Source organism: Gracilinanus agilis, chromosome 5 (assembly GCF_016433145.1).
Source record: "Gracilinanus agilis isolate LMUSP501 chromosome 5, AgileGrace, whole genome shotgun sequence".
NCBI lineage: Eukaryota > Metazoa > Chordata > Mammalia > Didelphimorphia > Didelphidae > Gracilinanus > Gracilinanus agilis.
In genome coordinates this window covers 154547326-154567597 of record NC_058134.1, presented here as the reverse complement: position 1 = coordinate 154567597, position 20272 = coordinate 154547326, and the positions used below count along the sequence as shown (strand labels likewise).

At 35.0% G+C, this 20272-nt stretch overlaps 1 protein-coding gene across 2 annotated transcripts in view; it reads right to left on the bottom strand.

The window, feature by feature from the left end:
* Positions 1 to 20272, bottom strand: part of RELN (reelin) — a 545649-nt gene that overhangs the window by 302408 nt on the left and 222969 nt on the right. For both annotated transcript variants that reach the window (XM_044679411.1, XM_044679410.1), the window contains exons 5-6: positions 8492 to 8524; positions 3885 to 3963 (exon numbers count right to left, since the gene is read on the bottom strand). In XM_044679411.1, coding sequence (XP_044535346.1) covers positions 3885 to 3963; positions 8492 to 8524 — 112 coding nt within the window. The remainder of the gene's footprint in view (positions 1 to 3884; positions 3964 to 8491; positions 8525 to 20272) is intronic.

The window sequence follows — 20272 nt, the reverse complement described above, 5'->3', positions numbered from 1 at the left end:
CATCTGCCTGAGATCTATCTGTCAGAAATTCACTTGGTGAAGGTAAACCCCAGAGTTTGGGCATCTGGGACTCTGGGTATACCTAGGAATAACCCCAGGCTTTAGGTAAGGGCTCAATACATCTGTGAGTCCTTCCTCTTTATCCTTTTTATGATAATCTATACTAATTAGGTTAGCAGATAGAGAGCTGGCTTTATGGGTCTTACTCAGAGATAAGGAGTTTAGAATAGCTTCAGTGAATTCTCAAGAAGAAGAAATCATTCACCATGAGGTGAAAGAGGTTGGGTGGAGATTAGCTCTATAGTTTTAGGAACCTACCTATCATTTTCCCTTTATTCCTATTATAAAAATAAACTTTGTTTCTAAAGCCCAAGGGGTTTGTGCTTTACTGGCCTAGATAGGTCCCTAGGTGGGTGGTTGTCTGTTCCCATCCACCTAGGCAGGATTTTAATTTCAATATTACCTATCCTCCAAGGTTGTTGTGAGGATCAGATGAAATAATATTTGTAAAGTGCTTAACCCAGTGCCTGGCACACTTAATGCTTATTCCCTCTCTGTCCCTTTGCTTATTACTTGTTTTTGGTCCAATGGAACTTGGTTGAGTGGAAGTACCAGGTAGACTAAGGGGCTGAGTTTATGTCTGTGTACTAGAATAAAAAACTAAACCAAACAGGTTATCTGGTCAGAAGAAGGGAAGAGATGAGAGGAGGGAGCAAGAAATGGGAGAAAAAGACCATTTTGGCAAAATATGGACAAAATCCCAGCTTCTTGAATTGTCTTATTTCTACAAAAATATAATTTAATATCTCTTCCATAGAATCATTTACTTTTGAGGATAAAGGTCTGATTAGTTGGCCATTAGCAGAAACCTAGCATACCCACACACATAGCTTCTGTTTTGTATGGTATGGCTCAGGCAGAGAGACCATAATCAAAACCAGTACACTTATAAACTAAAGGGAAAAAAATTTTCTCCTATTCTGACAACCAATGGAACGAAAGTCTTCATTACACTTTCATGGGAGTAAAGAGGATCAACACATACTGTTAAAAGAGTTAAACATGAAAGCTATAGAATGAACCAAGTTAAAATAGTGCCTATATTAGGTAGAGAAAATTATATGACTACTCTGACTGAGTTCACTACAGATTTATGTTACACAATTTCAACTGAGTCTTCACTGCTGCTGGGCAATCCACTATATTTTCCTTATCAATTCACTATCTTACTGTCCATGATAGCTCTTCCAAACTATTTCATCCCTCTTCAAACCTCCCAAGACACTCTGTCAGCTTTCAATTTTACCTCATATTTTACAGAAAAATGAGACTATTCACCATGAATTTCCTCTTCTCCCCTGTTTTTTTAATCTCCTCTCTCAACTGCCTTCTGCCTCCTTCTCTTCCTTCCTGCTTTATATGAAGAAATATTTCTACCCCTTAACAAGACTAACTCTCTAATTGTTCAGGTATTCCTATTCCATGTCTCTAAAAGAATGTCCTGTCTGTCACCCCCACTCTTTCACTTATTTTCAGTCTCTCCCTCTCTCTACTAGCTCCTTTCCTACTACCTACAAACCTGCCAATGTCTTCCCTATCCTGAAAAAAACCCTTGCTTGATCTTTCCATCCTCACTACTGTCCTTTAAAATAAAATTCCTCAAAAAGAGGGAAAACACTGGAATTGAGTGGTTGTAGAAAGCTTTATGTAGAAGGTAGGATGTGCAATTAGTGCTTTCATTTTTTCTCCTCTTACTCTCTCTTTTAGCCTCTGACAATCTGGCTTCCAATCTTACCATTCTACTAAAACTACTCCCTCCAAATTTACTAATGGCTGTTTTATAAATAAAACACTTTGTCTCTCTACTTGGGGCATTGTCTCTGGGTGTCCCCAATGCCAAGAATGCTCTCTCTCCTCTAATCTGACCATTGCCCTTCCTGGCTTTCTTTACGTCCCAACTAACAACCTACCTTCTACAGAAAGCCTTCTAAAACCCCTCTTAATTCCAGTGTTTTCCCTCTTTTAATTATTTCCTATTAATCTGGATAGCTTCCTTTGTATGTGTGCTTGCATGTTGTCTTTTCTAATAGACTGTAACCTTCTGGAAGCCAGGGACTGTCTTTTGCCTCTTTTTTGTATCCCCTGTACTTAGCACATAGCCTAACTTATAGTAGGCACTCAAGAAATGTTTATTGATAATTAATTGATTGATGCCAGAGAGGAACATCCTGAGTTCTTTCAGATGAGAAGGTCTAAAAAGAAACTGTGGTTAGATTCAGTTGGGATTTGATGGTACTTTGCTGAAAACACCTCATTGCAATACCTGACTTTGAGAAATGTTTTTTTTTTGACCTCATAAAGTTTACAGTGTCAATGCCAGGCTATTTCATATTACATTCAAAATGAGTGAAAAGAAGACTGTCAAGGATTTTGGAGCATTTGCTTTCTTCTTTTCCTTTACATAATTTTGCTTCATTTAGTATTCCTTTCATGTCTTCCATTTTTAAACTCCTTTCATATTCATTTGTCTATTATAACTCTGGAGGACATCAGACATATTTAAATGAACCAGCAAAGGGAATGATTTTCACTTACATTTAGGATAAGAGTTAGCAAGTTCCCCATCATGCATAGTTCTACGTCTTATCATAGACCCAAACTAAACAATCTTTCAAAGACTAAGAGTTCTGCCAGTTTTACAGTGACCTTAAAGATAGGGAAGGGAAGTTGTAAGTGATTAGGGGTTAATGTGTCATTAAAAATGTATCATGAAGCTCATGTAATAAAGAGGTATATTTTGATTTCAGATATTACAGGTTTTGGTGAGGAAAGGGATGGCTATATCAAAGATTTGGGAAAAAATCATGGCTTAAGTAAAAAGGCACAACATCCATAACATTGGTCAAAACATATATCAAAATCAGTCATAACGAGTTGAAAAAAATCAATTGCTCTTATATAAAAACACTGAAATCAAATCACAGGTCAATTTGTATTTCTCAAAAAAAAACCCCAAAACAACCCAATGTTGACTGAAACAAATTACCCTTACTAAGACGAACCTGCCTAGAATAGAACAAATTCTATGATACTATTGGCATTAATGAACTATAAAAGAAAATATCAAGATTCCAAGAAAATGGCAAAATCCTTGATGACCAAAGATGCACCTAGAAATCTTATCTTTTTTAATAAGAAAATTTCAATTTAAAAAATCCTTCCAAAACAATAATAAACTAAAATAGCATTGTTAAACAAATTCTACTGAATTAAACTTCTATTTAAGTTGCCTCTTAAGCTGACTATTGGATATCTTGAACTACATTTCCTGTAGATATTTAAAATTAAAAATGTTATCCAAAAATGAATTCATTATTATCTCTCCACGTCTTTCTTCCCAACTTCAATATTAATATTAAAAATGGTTGTTATAGTACTTAAAAGTAATATTCTTTGAGACAGAAAGGCCTGAATTCAAATTCTACCCTGATATTTCTTAGCTATATGAAACCTCTAAACACAGTAAAATAAGAAATAATAATAAAACTACCGCTCAGAGTTGTTGTAATGATTAAATGAGAATATCTTTAAAGCACTTTTTAAACTTTAAAATACTCTTGTAAATGCTATCTATGATTATTGTTTTTTTAATCATCAAATTTGGGTCTCATATTTAGAGATGTCAATGTAGAGAATGGGAATCACACTACATTAATTCTATAGTTTCAGCAGCTCTCACTGATTCTGAATAGGAATTGGGTTTTGGAGAGATCCTTTTAAAAATACATGCATCACCAGCATATTTATTAAATTGAATTAAAAGAGACTTTATTATATTTCTTAATGGAAAACAAAACAAATTGTAATACCATTGTGTAACTCACCATATATTTGGATTCAGTTCCAGCTGGTGGTATGAGTCAAAGTCATCTCGCAAGATAACACTGTCACTGTGTATTTCAGCTAAAAAAAGAAATAGAGTGATATTGAGAGTTGTTACGCTACGTCTATCTTTGCGAAGCAAAACTGACAGCAAGTTATTGCTAAAATAAAATGTTTTTCTTAATTGCAAGTAAAATGACATATGTAAAAATACAAATAATAAAAGGCTAATTATATGCTGTCCCTAAGCCAGAAGATCCCAGGAACACAGATGTCTCTCTGATTCAATCACTCTGGATGTAGTATAAACTAAGATATTGGTGAAAGCTTACAATGAAGAAAGAGACAAACAAACAAGCAAAAAAAATTATCTTCCAAATAAGTATTAGGCAGAAGTCAAGAGTAGGAAGAAGAAAATGTTGCTGAACCCTTCATCATCCTTATCTAACGGTGTGGCAACACTAGCAGGTCCTGGAATTTATACCAGATGGCATTCATTCTCAGAGCTAACTAAAGGAAGGTTTAATCTTCCAACTATCTACTAAAATCAGAGATCTACAGCTGGAAAGGACCTCAGAGACCATTCAGTCCAATTCTGCATTTTACAGGTGAGCAACCATGGTCTAAGACAGGGGTCGGCAACGTATGACTCTCGAGCCATATCTGGCTCTACCTCCTGACCGGCCAGTCAGGGCAGAGCCCCAGGATGTGCCCCAGGGGGCCCTTCAGCCCCCACCCCATATTCCAGCACCTTCCCCCTCCATCCTCCTCCTTCCACAGGTGTTTATGGCTCTCATGGCCAAAAAGGTTGCCGACCGTTGGTCTAAGAGATTTGCCCAAAGTCACATAAGGAGTGATCATCAGAAGTAAGATTTGAACCCTGATCTGCAGATTCCTGAGCCAGTGCCATTACAATGTAACATTCTGCCTCTGCTGTCCACTTTGATTTCCTTTTATTTTCTGTCTTATACTTTGTGATTCATTAATTTCTTGTTATTGAGATGATTCAAAAGGCATGACTTTTTGAAAGGTAAAAAAGTTATCAATAATATATCCTTTTGACTTGCCAGGGGGAAAATGAGTTCTATGAACAAATCAATATGTAGGCTTAAAAATAAATCTGGACCTGTGAATTCATCAGCATGGCCAATTTCTAGTAAAAATAAGCTCTACTTTGTAAGATGAAGAGTCATACTAATTTCAACTATCATTAGTTTTTATAGATTATTTCTAGGTTGTTATTCTTTTTCACAGAGGAGCTCAACAATATCATAATTCACTGTATAGCTACATGCCTACCTTATGGAAAAAAGGTTCTACAAGTCACTAGCATTATACCATAGATGTGCATGTGATTATCCCATATGTAATCTATTTAGGTTTATTATTCCCTATAGCTCTCCACATCAACTCACAGGTCCAAGACAAAAAAGAACTCTGACTTATTAATATAATGTATTTTTAAATAAATATTTGAGGGGTTGTAGCAAAATTGGGACACTAATGTATTGCTGGTGGATTTGTGAATTAATCCAGCCATTCTGGAAGACAATTTGGAATTATGCCCAAAGAGCTTTAAAAGAATGCATATCCTTTGACTCAGCCATACCACTGCTGGGTTTGTACCCCAAAGAGATAATAAGGAAAAATACTTGTACAAATACAGAGTCCGCACTTTGTGGTGACAAACAATTGGAAAATAAGGGGGAGTCCCTTGATTGGGGAATGGATGAACAAATTGTAGTATATGATGGTGATGGAATACTATTTTGCTGTAAGGAATGATGAACTGGAAGCTTTCCATATGAACTGGGAGAACCTCAATGAACTGATGCAGAGTGAAATGAGCAGAACCAGGAGATCATTGTACAAAGAAAGTAAAACATTGTGAAACAATCCAATGTAATGGACTTTGCTACTACTAGCAATGCAATAAGCCAGGACACTCCTGAAGGACTTATAGGAAAGAATGCTAACCACATTGAGAAAAATAACTATGGGAGTAGAATTGCAAAAGAAAAACATACGACATCACTTATCCATGTACATTTGGGTATATGATTCAGGGTTTAGGCTTTAAAAGATTGCTCTATAGCAAAAATGAAAAATATGGAAATAGGTATTAAGTGGACATTTGGACAACCCAGTTTAATTGTTTGTTAGTTCTGGGAGGGGGGAGGGAAAGAAAATGAATCATGAAAAAATGGAAAACTATTTAAAAATGAAAAAATATTACATTTTTTCTTTGGAACTCTGAAAAATTGCATGTGTATATGTGAATATAAAAATATATGTGTGTACAAAGATACATATACATAAACACATATTCTGATACATATATTGTGTAATGTACTGTGTATCTATAGGTACATAATTAAGTACATGTTTAAATGTGTGGACATATTGCATATATAAAAGGAGAGAACAGGTATGGTCTGGACATATATACTATTCAGTGAAATCTAGGAAATAGCTATTGTGGACAATTCTCTCCACCAGCACAGATCAGCAGCTCATCTGTAATGTAAAATCTTAGAGAACTGTCCAGAATACTGCAGGGTTATGACTTGTCCACGGTCACACAGTCAGCATGTCAAAGGGAAATCTTGAAGCCTAGGTCTCCTTTACTTCAACACATTCATTTTTTAAAAATGACTCATTTTAAAAATGATTTCATTTGTTTCACTTTTCTGATTTGTGAGCCTAAGGCTCTGTTTAGCAAGACTTCCTTAATCTTTTGAACTTTGAGTTAAAATAATAGAAAATAAGCTTTTGTCATTTTGTTTACTCTAAAATGATTGTGTATTAACAAATAACTCTCTAAAGCTACTAGAAATTTGGAATTATTATTGGACATCAGGAGGCACAGTTTAAACTCATTGGGCAATATTTCCATATTTAATTCACTGAGGATATACTTCTCAAAACACTCTTTGCTTTTACTCTAGGCATTTCAGCAAGTTAACATATAATGAAGTAATTGGCAACCAGTGAATCAGCTGGTATTGAGATGAATGCTTGGAGGTACAGGAGGTAGAATGGGGATTTATGCTAGCAGCAAATAATGATTTATTCTGCACATGGGAATGGATTAATCATGTCTTTCAGCAATAAGATAAGTTGAATGAAATACCTAGAGTCTGCAGTTCTCTCAAATATTCAACCTAGTAAAGATGATGCTGGGCCTCCAAGGGTCACCATATTTCTCTTGCTGCCAAAAAGCAGGGCTTCCAAGTATCTAAGTTTGTCTGCCAAATGAAAGAAGCCCCAAAGCTATAGCATACATAAAAGTAGTGCTCCCAGAGGCAGATTTTCCAAAAAAGAAAAAAATAAATTAATTGGACTCAAAGGTTCAAAGCAAAAGCCTAAAAGGCAAATAACTGACCCATGCCAAAATCCCATAGTGGTAGATACCTAAGGAGAAGCAAACTCATTAGGACTATAGCTTTCATCTCCTCTTAAGTAGGATGATGTAGGAAGATATATTTTTAAAAAAGACTACCACTAAATTGTTTTTAGCTCACAAAAGATGCCTTGTTTTGCAAACTTTAGTGGTTAATGCTTAGATTGTCATTTTCCCATTCTATAAAAGATCAAAGAGTCCAGCTAGGTAATAAAATAAAAAAAAATTAAAAATAAATAATGCTAAAAATGATATGATGCAATTGTTTAACAAGGCACCTCTAAGTTTACCTCCCCAAAATGTCATCTTCCCTTTCAAAGGAAGAGCCACATTAATTCTTTTGTTAAGAATTCATTTCTAATTTGACTACATTTCTCCACCTGTTTAATTTCATGTGTAGACAGTGGGGTTGGCAATGGCGAGAGCTGTCCATTTTGCTCTCCATTATTGGGCATCACTAGGATCAAAGCATGGCATAAAATGCATAGCTCCATATCCATGCATCTTGTTATTACCTCCAGAGGTGCTAAGCTGATACTTCTTACTTCAAAGCTTTCTAAAAATTTCTGAGACTCGACTAGGTAAAAACCTGCATTAGCCAGATCTGACAGTTAACACCTGGGAAGTTCTCTGTTCCAGGAGAACCTGGGCAAGATCTCTATTTGGGTAATGATAATAAATATCAGCAAGAACTGCTATTTGTTTTGTTTTGTTTTGTTTTTTTTTAATTTTTTAAACCCTTAACTTCTGTGTATTGACTTATAGGTGGAAGAGTGGTAAAGGTAGGCAATGGGGGTCAAGTGACTTGCCCAGGGTCACACAGCTGGGAAGTGTCTGAGGCCAGATTTGAACCTAGGACCTCCCGTCTCTAGGCTTGGCTCTCAATCCACTGAGCTACCCAGCTGCCCCTAAGAACTGCTATTTGAATAAAGAATTAAGGAAGAAATATGCAAGTATCACACTGTAGCCTTCTAAGTGGAACAGGTCAGGAGGCAAGACTTAAAACTCATGAAAAACTCATGAAAAAACTGAAATACAACATAAGACAATACATAATTAACTACCAGGCTATACAACATAGGCAAAGCACAACAGGAATTCAGAGAAGAGAAAGACAATGTACCAAGAACACCAAAAAAATTAGAAATGTATGTTATAGAATAGAACATGTAATGAAATTATAATACTTATCTCTTAAATACTTACCAAGATGTGGGTGCAGAGTGGCCTCTGTTGGAGCTGAACCAAGGAAAGAAAAGGAAAAAAAGAAATAAAGATGATCAGTAAAAGAAATGCTTAATTCTGCATCAATTATAAAGTTAATTAAATAATCCACATTGACTGTTACTAATAAATTTCATGGAATTTTAAAAGTAGATTTAAGTTAAAGTGATAAAGTACCTTAAAATATTTGAGAATGTGATCTCTGTATTTTGTATATTTTATCTAAAAATAATGGTGTCTAGTAAAAAATATTATAGATTCTTGATAAGGAATAGTTTCCCATAAAATTAATATTTGGTCAAATAAAACATTTGGAAACACAGGCTTTACATATTAAATACTACATAATAATATATAATATCTTAAAATCTTGACATACTATATAGCATAGCATATTTATTAGTTCTATCATCAAATGCTTCTGCTATAATTGTGTTTTTCTCTATTTATAGGGTAAATAGTGGAAGGAAATAAATTATTAATAGCTACCCAGGGGGATGAAACTACAAAGACTTGAGAAATTAAAATGAATGAATTAAATACAGAAAGATTGGTGGAAAGTACCCTGTAGAAACAGTTCCTCATCACTATATTTATGAGTATATGTGAGTAAACAACATTTACAGCATCATTATTGCACTTCTTTTGCTTTCGATGAATGTGGTGATTCAAGCACTAGTTGACCACTTTGCATCTCCAATTTCAAGGACTATTTCCACACTCATCTTTCCTTTCCCTGAACTTCCCAGTACCTTAGTATCTATTTATTCTTTCCCAACCTCTATCAACAAGCATTTATTAATAGTGCCAGGCATTGCAAATGCAAAGATCATGGTAAGGCAGTCTTTGACCTCAAAAAAGTTACATTCTACTGTAAGGACAATGCCATGCTTACAGAAAAGTAAATGCGAACTTTTGGAGAGGGAGAAGCAAAGGACTGTGATTTGAAGTAGAGAATTCTTGAAAAGGAAAGTCCTTTATTAGTCTTTGCTTTTGGCTTTCTTTTGTAATTAGAATTTACTTCCTCTTATCTCTACCCCTTAGAATGTTGTGTTTTCCTCAAAATCCAGCTCAAGAACCATTTTGTCATAATTGAACATGTAAGAGTTATATCAGATTGTATAACATCTCAGGGAGGAGGGAGAGGAGAGACAGTAGGAGAGAAGTAGAGAATTTGGAACTGAATTTTTTAAATGTTAAAATTGTTTTTACATGTAATTGGAGAAAAATAGAATGTTCTTTTAAAAAGACCATTTTCGTTATGAAGTCTTTCTGATCACACCAATTGCTAATGCTTCCCCTCCCAAATTACCTTGGATTTATATTGTATGTATTTATATTATATACATATTGTTTCTCCAATAGAATTTAAAATTTTGAAATTCACTTTTTCAGTGAATATTCATTTTTCTCTATACTGTTTCTTCCCCACTTAGAATAGGAAAACAGAACACTTGCTTAAGCTTATAAATTTAATCATATAAAAGTATTTATAAACATAGTCAAGAAAGATTCGATCCTGCATTGTCCATTTTCAAAAAGTATTTGTATCAGTCTTCATTCTGAATGCCTCATATCTCTATTAGATGGATAACATTTTTTTATCACTTCCCTAGTAGGATGTAGCTTTGTGAACACAGAGAAAATTTCTTTTTTTTCCTTGTATTTCTGCAGGTCCTAGCACAATTCTAAGCATATAATTCTGTCATTATTCAGTCACGTTTGACTCTTCATGACTCCATTGGGGGTTTTCTTGGCAAAGATACTGAAATGGTTTGTCATTTCCTTCTCCAGCTCATTTTACAGAAGGGGAAACTGAGGTCAACAGGGTTAAGTGCTGTCTAGGATCACACAACTAGTAAGTAGCTAAGGCTGGATTTTTACTTAGAAAGATGAGTCTTTCTGACTCCAGACCCAGTACTCTATCCACAACACACTACCTAGTTTCCTGAACCACATTAGAGGCATGTTATTACATGTTATGCTGGGTGAATAGGAGAATGTTGGTACTCTATACAGAAAAAGTGGGTCAAGGAGGAGGGTTACATTTGGAAAAAAGATAATAAATTCAATTTTAGTCATGTTGAATTTGAGATATCTATGAGACATTGGAGTTGAAATGTCTAATAGGCAGCTGGAGAGGAAGAACTAGGGTTCAGGAGAGATGAGAGCTGTATGTGTAGACATGAGATAAAGGTGACAGTGGGAACCAATAGGAATTGAGTAGATCATTAAGAGAGAGAATATAGGAAGAGAACAGGAAAAAGCTCATGAGTCTAACCACATGTAGAGAATCACACAACAAAGCAGCACCATGAAAATCCAGGGAGGCGAGAGTAACCAAAAGGAAAGTCTGGCCAGCAGTGTCAAAAGTTGCAGAGATGTCAACATGAATAAACTCAGAAAAATGGCTATTCAGATTATTAGCAACAAAGTCACTGGTGATCCTGCATAGTATTCATAAGCATCAGATACTGCACTAGGGACTAGAAATATTCAGAAGAAAAAAAAAACCTGTTATTGTTCTCTAGGAGTTTATAATCTACTGAGGAGAAATAGCACATTGCTAAAATTGTGCAAAATGAATACAAAGTGTTTGGGAGGGGGGCACTAATAAGTGGAGGAATGAAGAAAAGGCCACCTGTTTAAGGACCAACTGTTAAGGTGGTCCTTAAACAGAGTTCAGAGGACAGAGATAAGCATTTCAGGTGGAACCAAGCTTGATTCAAATTTTGGCTAGAGATAGATTATTTCATATTATTGCAATGATTCAAAGATCAGGTTTATATTTTCCTATCAAACATATAAAGTAAAAAAAAGGATTTGAAAAAACCAACGATGCATTTGGGGATTACATGAAACAATGAGTCCTTGGTTTTAGGAAGCACTTTAGAATTTGTTTTGAGAAGTATGTTGCAATAATACTCCTCTTCATTTAGTTCTATTCTCAAAAGAATTTACAAATCATGAAAAGAAAGCCTTCACATTTTTATTATATTTTTCTTTTCCAGATTACATGTTGATACAATTTGTAATAATCCTTTTCTGATATTTTCCAGTCCATAAGATATCCATAAGATATAAAAAAAGACTTTTTAAAAAAAAAGAGTCTGTCATAGTTTTATATAAGGTAATTGAAAAAAGATAATTTAGTAGGGAAAGAATAAAGGTATATTTTATTAAATGAAGCAGGTATGAAAAAAATACAAATGGTTTATGTCTAAAAGATACAGAGTTAAGTGAATAAGATGAAAGAGTGAATATCAATTCAGTATCAAAATATTCCAGAGGAGGGTTGTCTTTTTCTGCTCTCTTTAAAAGAGGTTTCGCAATTATTAACTTAAAAGCAAGGTCAAAGGAGTATAGGAATTATTAGTCACTGACAGGTGTAAACAAAGCAAAAGATTAATATGCATATTAAATTTTTTAAAAGTATCACTTCTCAATAAAAAGATCCAGAAGGGACACAAGTCTCTTTTTGTTAAATAGTTTTTATAGCCCATTAGTAAATACCATTTTATAGTCTTCTACAAAATGATACTTCAACCACTGTATATAAAAACACCTTTTATTTCTATTCCACTAAGTTTAACTTTATCTAATATATCAAAATTTAGAAAAAGCAATAAGTTGAAGCAGCAAAGTATACTTGAAAAGACAAGCAATTTGGAAATGAGAGCATTTGATTAAAATTCTAGCTCTGCTACTTCCTACATCTGTGATCCCAGGCAAGTTATATTCACCTCTCTGAGCCTCAGTTTCCTTATCTGTAAAATTAGGAAGTTGTACTCAATGACCTCTAGAGTCATCTGCAGCTCTAAAGCTATGATTCTCTCATCCATCCCTTTAATATCCAAATAGAATCAAATAGAGAATATGTTAAAATAACTAAATTATCTATTTTTATTTTTATGATGATAGAAAGCTTGCATTTATGGTAGAAGACTTTTTATCCTGGGTCTCAAGATGTAAATCAATCATATTTTAGACTCTATTTAAGTCACAGCATGAAAAGATGGTGGCTTTGTTTTGAAGACTGAGGAAGAAAAGCCTAAAAGGAATGTGACTCCACAATGGCCTGCTTATATTACTTCATTTGGATATCAGAGATTACAATTATGATTTTTGTAGCTTTCACTAGTCAATCCCCAAAGGATTGTTTTATACCTTTTTTTTCTTCCTGAAAGGTTAAATCAAACACAAAGTTGTAAAGAAAATATGATTTTCAACTGATACTCAAGGCAAAACCTTATGTTAATAGTGGAATAAAGCTTAGTATATATATATATATATATATATATATATACATACATATATATGTGTATATATATCCATCCTCAAATGAGTCATGATAACCTAAGGATCATCAAAAAGCAGCATCATTTCTAGTGATATGAAAGACTATACATTTCATGAGTTTTTCTTTGAACTGACATCATAAAGCAAATTGTACTTTACATGGGTATGTATTCCACAACAATCTTGCTCAATTTTAGCAAATTAGTCATCAACAAAAAGGATCTAGGTCTGGGCTATACTATGAAAAAAACCAACAAGAAGGGAGTTATAACAACTAATTGAATCTCAGATCAAATAAGAAGCAGCTAACCAGCTTCATGGTAATATCTCTAATTTCTTTCTTCAGATCAGCATTAGAGTCAGGCAAGTATAATAACAGGAAAACCTTACAACTAAAGTATCATGCTAAAGGAACTATACCTTCCAAATTTCTATAGTTTCAAAGACCCACAGTACTTTTTTTTTGCCTCAGGTATCCCTTCATCTAATTTGTAATTCAAATGTATTAAACTTCCCGAGCTAAATATGACAAATTAGACACGGTCTGTGAAGTTACCATTTAATGAGCTATGAACCTAGACTTTCATCTCCCCAGGAATAATTCCTTTATTACTTTTTTGTATTTTATTGCAATACAGCACAGTTTGACCTTCAAGTATGATAATTAAGCCTCCAAAATGTTATAAATTTAGAGTAGAAATAGTTTTCAATGTGTTCAAGAATATACTTATGATTAGTATGAAAGACTGCTTAATATTTCAAACAAGTTAAATTATAGACGGGTCTATGGATTAAGGTTGGGATGAATTCTTTGCCATTCTTGATTTTTGACACTTAATGTAATGATCATCTCTCATATTTTTGAATGGGTGGAATCAAAGTAAAACCAAAATAAATCTTTAGGATGTATGATCAGAGTTCAGTGAACCATTGATTCCCTTTTCTAAAATGCTGCCTGGGCCGCTGGGAGTTTTAAGAAGGGCCTGGTGCTGGGGGTAGGAGAGAGGGAGGAGGAGCAGCAGCTGTAGCCCAGTCCGAAGCCCAAGCAACATATGGCCAGCAAGGAACTGTCAGAGCAGTGAGGGAAAGCCGTTCAGATAAGCACAAGCTCTCCTGGTGATTGGGTTGGCTGCCCCTGGGGTGAAAAAAGACTCCTCTTATGGGACAGGGTGTCATCTACCCTTGACCTTCTGATCATACTCTTAAAGACAGATCAGAAACCTAACCTGGAGAAAGAGTGGCAAAATTTGCAGCTTGACTAAACTGGTTAGAAAACTGCAGGATAAGTCTGAATTAAATTCACTAATAGGTAATAGATATCTTCTAGGAATAAGCCACTTTCAGGAAACTTCATTGGATCTCGCCTTCAAAGAATTTATAATTTTCTGTAAGTTCCTCCTCTTAGACTTAATTGACTGACCCTCACATTGCTTTCCCTTTTCTTCCCTAGTAATCAACTCTGGCTCTTCTCCTTGTCCCCCTCATTTACTCTCATTCTGATATCTCCCTGCTCCAACCAAGGATTAAGTCTCACATCCAGAGTTTCACTCCTTTGGCTGATCATGGTATGGAGAAGACTAAATGTGCTCAAAGGCTTTGGCCAATGGAGAACAAACCAAAGGGGTTCTACGAAGCTGGAAAGGTTGCAAAGATAACTATGGCTGAAGCAACAGCCTGATTAAAAGCAGCTAGCTCATTACAAGACGAGTACCCACCAAGTGAAGAGTTGGGGGCAGAGGACACAGAAACCTGGGAAAAGGACAAAAAGCACAAAATGGTACTCAAATTGGTGGATCCTTTTGGCTTTCACAAAGACTGTGAAGTATTGAAAATGCACTAAAATAATGATCATACAGTTCTTAGTCGATGAATATTAACTTAATTTGGATATTCTTGAAGTCATTCTGGCTTAGTTTATAGAAAGAAACAGTCTGGATATCAGATATATGTGAATCAGCACCAAGAAATGGAAAAGGCCAAAGCCTCTTACCTGAGTCCAGAACTGAGGTAAAGGAAGAAATAAGCTGGATCAATCTGGGCACTGGTGAAGTGATCCCAAATAGCTCACTTCCTCAAAAGTCTATTTTTTTTTACACCAGTATTTTTCTAGTGATTCTCTGTGGTTGCACACAGAAGAATAAAGATTTACAAATAAAATGAAAGACAGTGGAAAGACACATGGCGGACCTAAGTAGATGGCAGCATGTTGCCAGTGATGACTGTTAAGTGAGAACTGGCATAAAGAGTATTGTCAAGAACACATATGACCCGAAAAGAAGTTTGGCTGGTCATTTGGTGAGAATGAGACAGCAGATGGACCATCTGAGGTTTACATTAAGTCATGATATTTAAAGATCTAGCCAAGGTGGTAGAGGCACAGTTAATGTTGTTAATAATGATGAATATTAGCTAACATAATTTTGGACAACCACTATGTTAAGTATTCAATAATCCCCATATCAAATTACACTGTTCTCTCTTATCTCTTTTCAGGAAGTTTCTTTTTAAAAAAAAAAACAGAACAAAGCTATGATTTTTATGTGTTTATAATCCTCCTGCTGACCCATATAACTGCATAGAAATGAATATACATTTAACTCTTCAGAATATAGGCAAATCAACCAAATAGCGTAATAGTTTGTATGAAGACATCTTTATTCTGTTTTTCAAAGAATTAAATGTAAAATTCCTTTCCGGTGTAAATCTCAGCATTTTTACTATTAAACTGCACAAAATTGTCACATTAAAATGTATGTAGTCTTGGAAATGAAGACTATCTAATTAGATTTTAAATCATATCAATATAAATATACTAACTCAAACACTATTTGTTTACCACTGGGGACACTGAGATAAGTGTCTATTTTGCTAGGAGCCCTAAAGTGCATCTTCCATTTTAGTGACTGCCAGATCTTAGTTCTTTTAGTCACATGTTAACCTGAATGAGTCCTTTCAATTACTCTATATTCTTCCAAAATGGACTATTCTTCATTTTCCAGTCTCATGCCATCCTCTGAGGCCTCCAGGCCTCTCTGTCTCTGTATATTAAAATCCATGCTGACCCCTCCCTCCTTTTCTTTAATCTGCACTTTTCCCCACTGAAAATAACCTCTATTTTATTGAAAATGTTCATAGTGCTATCTCAACTCTTTTTTGCATTTAGCACATTTGTGATATTCCAGAAAACTTTTTAGCTTTTCTGGACCTAACTCTTATAGTGGGGACATTGATGGCAGGGAGGCAGGATGTTTCTGCTCTAGATATCTTTTACCCATCCCTTTGTGAAATTGCCTAAGCCTGAAACCTTCCATGCTAGAAACCCCTCTGTATGCCATATAATACTGCTAAATGGTATCTCCTTCTCTATAACACCAGAAGTGGGAAATCAATCAGATGTTCCTGAGAAAGACTCCTAGCCCATTCTTCCAAATAGAAACACTGGCCGTTATCTACATTGTGGAGATGTCCTGTTGTGTAAGACTGAACTCAAGCCTTTTTTCTTGATTAATTCAAGAGGAACCTCTCAAACAATCACAGAATCCCTTCCTCCTTCTGCCAAAGCATGGAGATGATCTAATCTAAGGCCTGGTCAGAACTCTGTCAACTAAATCATGGACCTATCCCAACCCCCTAAAGGGACCAGTTTATTTTCTTGTCTATCTGGTGCTAATTACCCCAGTATAATATTTGCCTTGAATCTCTCTTTCAACATTCCCTTCTTCATCTCCTTGGGCATCTCAACTTAGATGGTTTGCCTTTCTTGTATGAGTTACATAAGCTCTTGGAAGACTTTCATATTTGTCTTTTTAATCTTAGTGTCTTACATATGGGAAGTACTTAGTAAATGGTGAGATTAATTTGTTGTAGTGAATTAAAACACACTATTATCCATTGCATTATTGTCTGTTCTAAGAAAACCTATTTTCCACAAACCTACTGCAGTGATCTGGAATTATTCTCTGTACTAAATCCCAAGACTTGTTTTTAGGGCATATTCCTTCTATTAGATTGTAAGCCCCTTGAAGGGCAGAGTATGTGTCATTAAAGTTTCATAACTCTGAGATATGGTAAGGTGGTACAGCAGAATTAGGAAGCTTGACTTGAATTCAAAACCAGTCCCAGACACCTACTGGCTGTGTAGCCCTGTACAAGTAACAGCTTCTGACTGCTTCAAAACTGCAAAATGGGATAATAATAACACCTACTCCTACAGTTGTTGTAGAGATATTTGTGAAGTGCTTAGCATAGAAGCTGGAACACAGTAGGTACTTAATAAATGTTTAGTCCCTGCCTTTCTTTGTTCCTTCCAGAGTATCCAGAGACTATCCAAAACATTTGTTGAACTGAATTTTCTTGATTTTGGATTGGTAAACTTTTAAAATTTAGGGAAAGCATCTATTTGCTTAGCCTTACGCAGTCAAAGAAATTTCAAGGGATGTTGAGCAACTAAGGTATATACATTTATCAATTCAAGTAGACACAGTGACATCCTCTTCTGACAAATTGAAGGAAGATGAATCTGCTTTGGGAAAAGAATGAATTTTCAAGGGAATGAAGTCATAGAAGTTAAACAAATTATTCCAAATAAGATTATGTCAAATTTGTTTGGCAATAAGCAACTTTATTTAACTCACATTATGTAAATTGTACTTTTGATCTTTTGGAATTTGCAAAGTTTAAAAGCTCCCCACTTGACCAATTTGTCTGTCAAGCCCTTCTCTCATAGTTATATGAGAGTAAACTTTAGCTTTCCCCATCCAAATGATGATAAAATCTAAAAGTTAGACGTGAATGAGGTTCATACATTATATGTCATAACGATTCAATGAACTTTTAGTTGGCATGTACAATCTACATTTCTCAAGTCCTTTGCTCATTATTGTGATGGTGATTCAGGGCAAAGCCAAAGAGTTTAGCTTATAGACAGAAGTCAACATTTTCTAATAATGAATTCGTTACCACTCAAGCTGATCTCTGTTCTCCTGAAAGAGGAGTTTCTCTTTCTATCCACTTTCACTCAACCAACAGCAGAGGATTCTAGAGCCATTTGCAAATTATAAGTAACCTTTGAGGACTCTGCAGGATACAATGGCTGTCAGGCCATGGAGTCTAACCATCTGGCCTTGTGAAACCATCTATATATGTAGTTGTGAAACGTGCCAAGAAGCTCCCACACTAAAGGAGAGGCATATACATGCCATTTATTATCTTTTTGGACTAAGTAGAGTAGGATTTTTAAAACCTTTATTGTCATACTAACAGACAAGTTAATTCTTGAGCTTCAGTTTTCTTATCTGGAAAATGAGCATGTTGAACTAGAATTCTCTGAGGTCCATTTCAGATGTAAAATTTTGAATTCTATCACCACAGAAAAATAGGAAGTAGTTTTAACGTCATTAGTTTATACCATCATATACTTCTCTATACACATTTTTAAGATCACAGGGTTTTACTTCAAATACATTTTTAAAAGATTGGCTTAATAAGGTTCCACATTATGACATTATTCTTTATTTTCCCCATTATCTATTACAAATAGTGCAATCATTCTCTTAATATGCCATATTTCCTTCATTTCCCTTTGCCTTTGTCATTCTAATCTGTCAATGTAGTGCCCTTTTTTCTTGAGAATTTCATAAAAAGTCCATTTATAAAGGATTTCACAAACACTTTACCTTTTCTGCCTTCACAATTAATGAATTTTAAATGCTAATTTCTTTCCTTTTGTCCATGAAAATATGAATCAAAGACTTAGGTATCTACTTTTAAATGGGATTATGCCATAGGGATAGTTCCTAGAAAACGGGACTGCAAATCAGAAAAATAAAGAGTTTTGGCTTATATACTATAGATATTATACACATACACACATACATATATGTACAGAAATGTTTACAATGGAAAGTTTTTAGATCTTTATGGGTAACATTGTACAAGTTGGAAACCTCTTGTGCATTGATGTAAACACTGTCTAAACAACACTCTCTTTGGAGGCACAGCTCTAGAAGAGATGTATTTATTTTACTTCTAGTGAGAGGCAAATATTTGCTTGGGAATTCCAAGCCACCCATCTTGGACCCTTTTAGATGAGGGTAGTAGAATGGAATGACTTCAAGTCCAGAGTTCTAGTGTTAAGTCTAAACTCATACACACTAGGTGAAATCTCTAAACCTCAGTTTGCTCATCTATAAAATGAGGATAAACACACTACTTAGCTTGTAAAATTGCCTTGAGGCAAGCATTTTACAAATCTTAAACTTTCCCTATGAATGAGTTAATTTTAAGTTTTAGAAAAGTGGATTTCCTTTAATTTCTGAAGCCCACATATCTTATAAGAGCACTGTGTAATTAGAATTCCTCCACCCCCCCCCAAATCTCCAGTGCAGTTAAATGTTTTCATGAATGATTATTTTCTTTGCCCAACAGACATTTTGTAGCTTGTGACAGACATAAGGAAACACCATTCTACACTTTGGGGAAATAGTCACACTTTTTTAGTTGCCTATGATATTCTCTTTTTGATAAGCATAAATTTTTTAAAAATGTAAATATATCTATACAGACATATTAGGCATCTATAATTATGTCTACCAAGGTTATTATTTTATTTCTAGGAAGTCATTTACTCTCTACTTTTATATCCAAGACATAAAAGATCACAAGTTCTTTTTTATCAAATTTGGCTCTTTGTATTTTTTAGAAATTGATTTCATTTCTCCTATGTTTCCCTTGTTAAGGTGAGACTTTTAAATTAGTTACTGTTTTCAAGCCTCACAGGTCTAGGAACCTTTCCTCCTTTATCATTTTATTTGCCCAGAATCCATTTGAGACAGGTGGCAGTAAGAAACTAGTTACCATGGCAGGAAGGAAAAGAGGGAAAACCTCTCTTAGCTTGTACCTTTACCCAGCCCAGTCAGGACTGTGACTGATCACATGACATGAATGTGAAGGGAGTCTTTAACCTTATTTCTTCTAGTGAAATGGAGAATCACCAAGTCATATCACCTGTCTCGTAACTGCTTCCTAAAGTCCTCCAGGCCCCTTACTAGCAGCCCCAATTTAAATCTCTCCAGATCCCTGGGCAAGGTTATCTGAGCTGTTATTGCAGCCTGAACACCGTGGATCTGACATCTTCTGGACCTTTGTCTATGTCCCAGAGTGACACTTTTTCAATCAGAATGTGAGCCCCTTGAAAGCAAGGACTTATACTTTTTCTTTTTGTATCCTCAGTGATTTACATGGGCTCAGCACATAGTAAATGCTTAATAAATTCATTTTCACTCATTCATTTATTTATATAAGCTATCCCTTGTCTGCAAGAGGTTTCAGATGCATGTAGCTCACAAACTCCCAAAGGCATTCTGAATGAGCTTAAAATGCAATTGGGAATTGTTTAGCAAAATAAATTAAAATACAGTAAAACACAGATAAAATTACACTTTAAAACCAAGTCAACACGTGGCC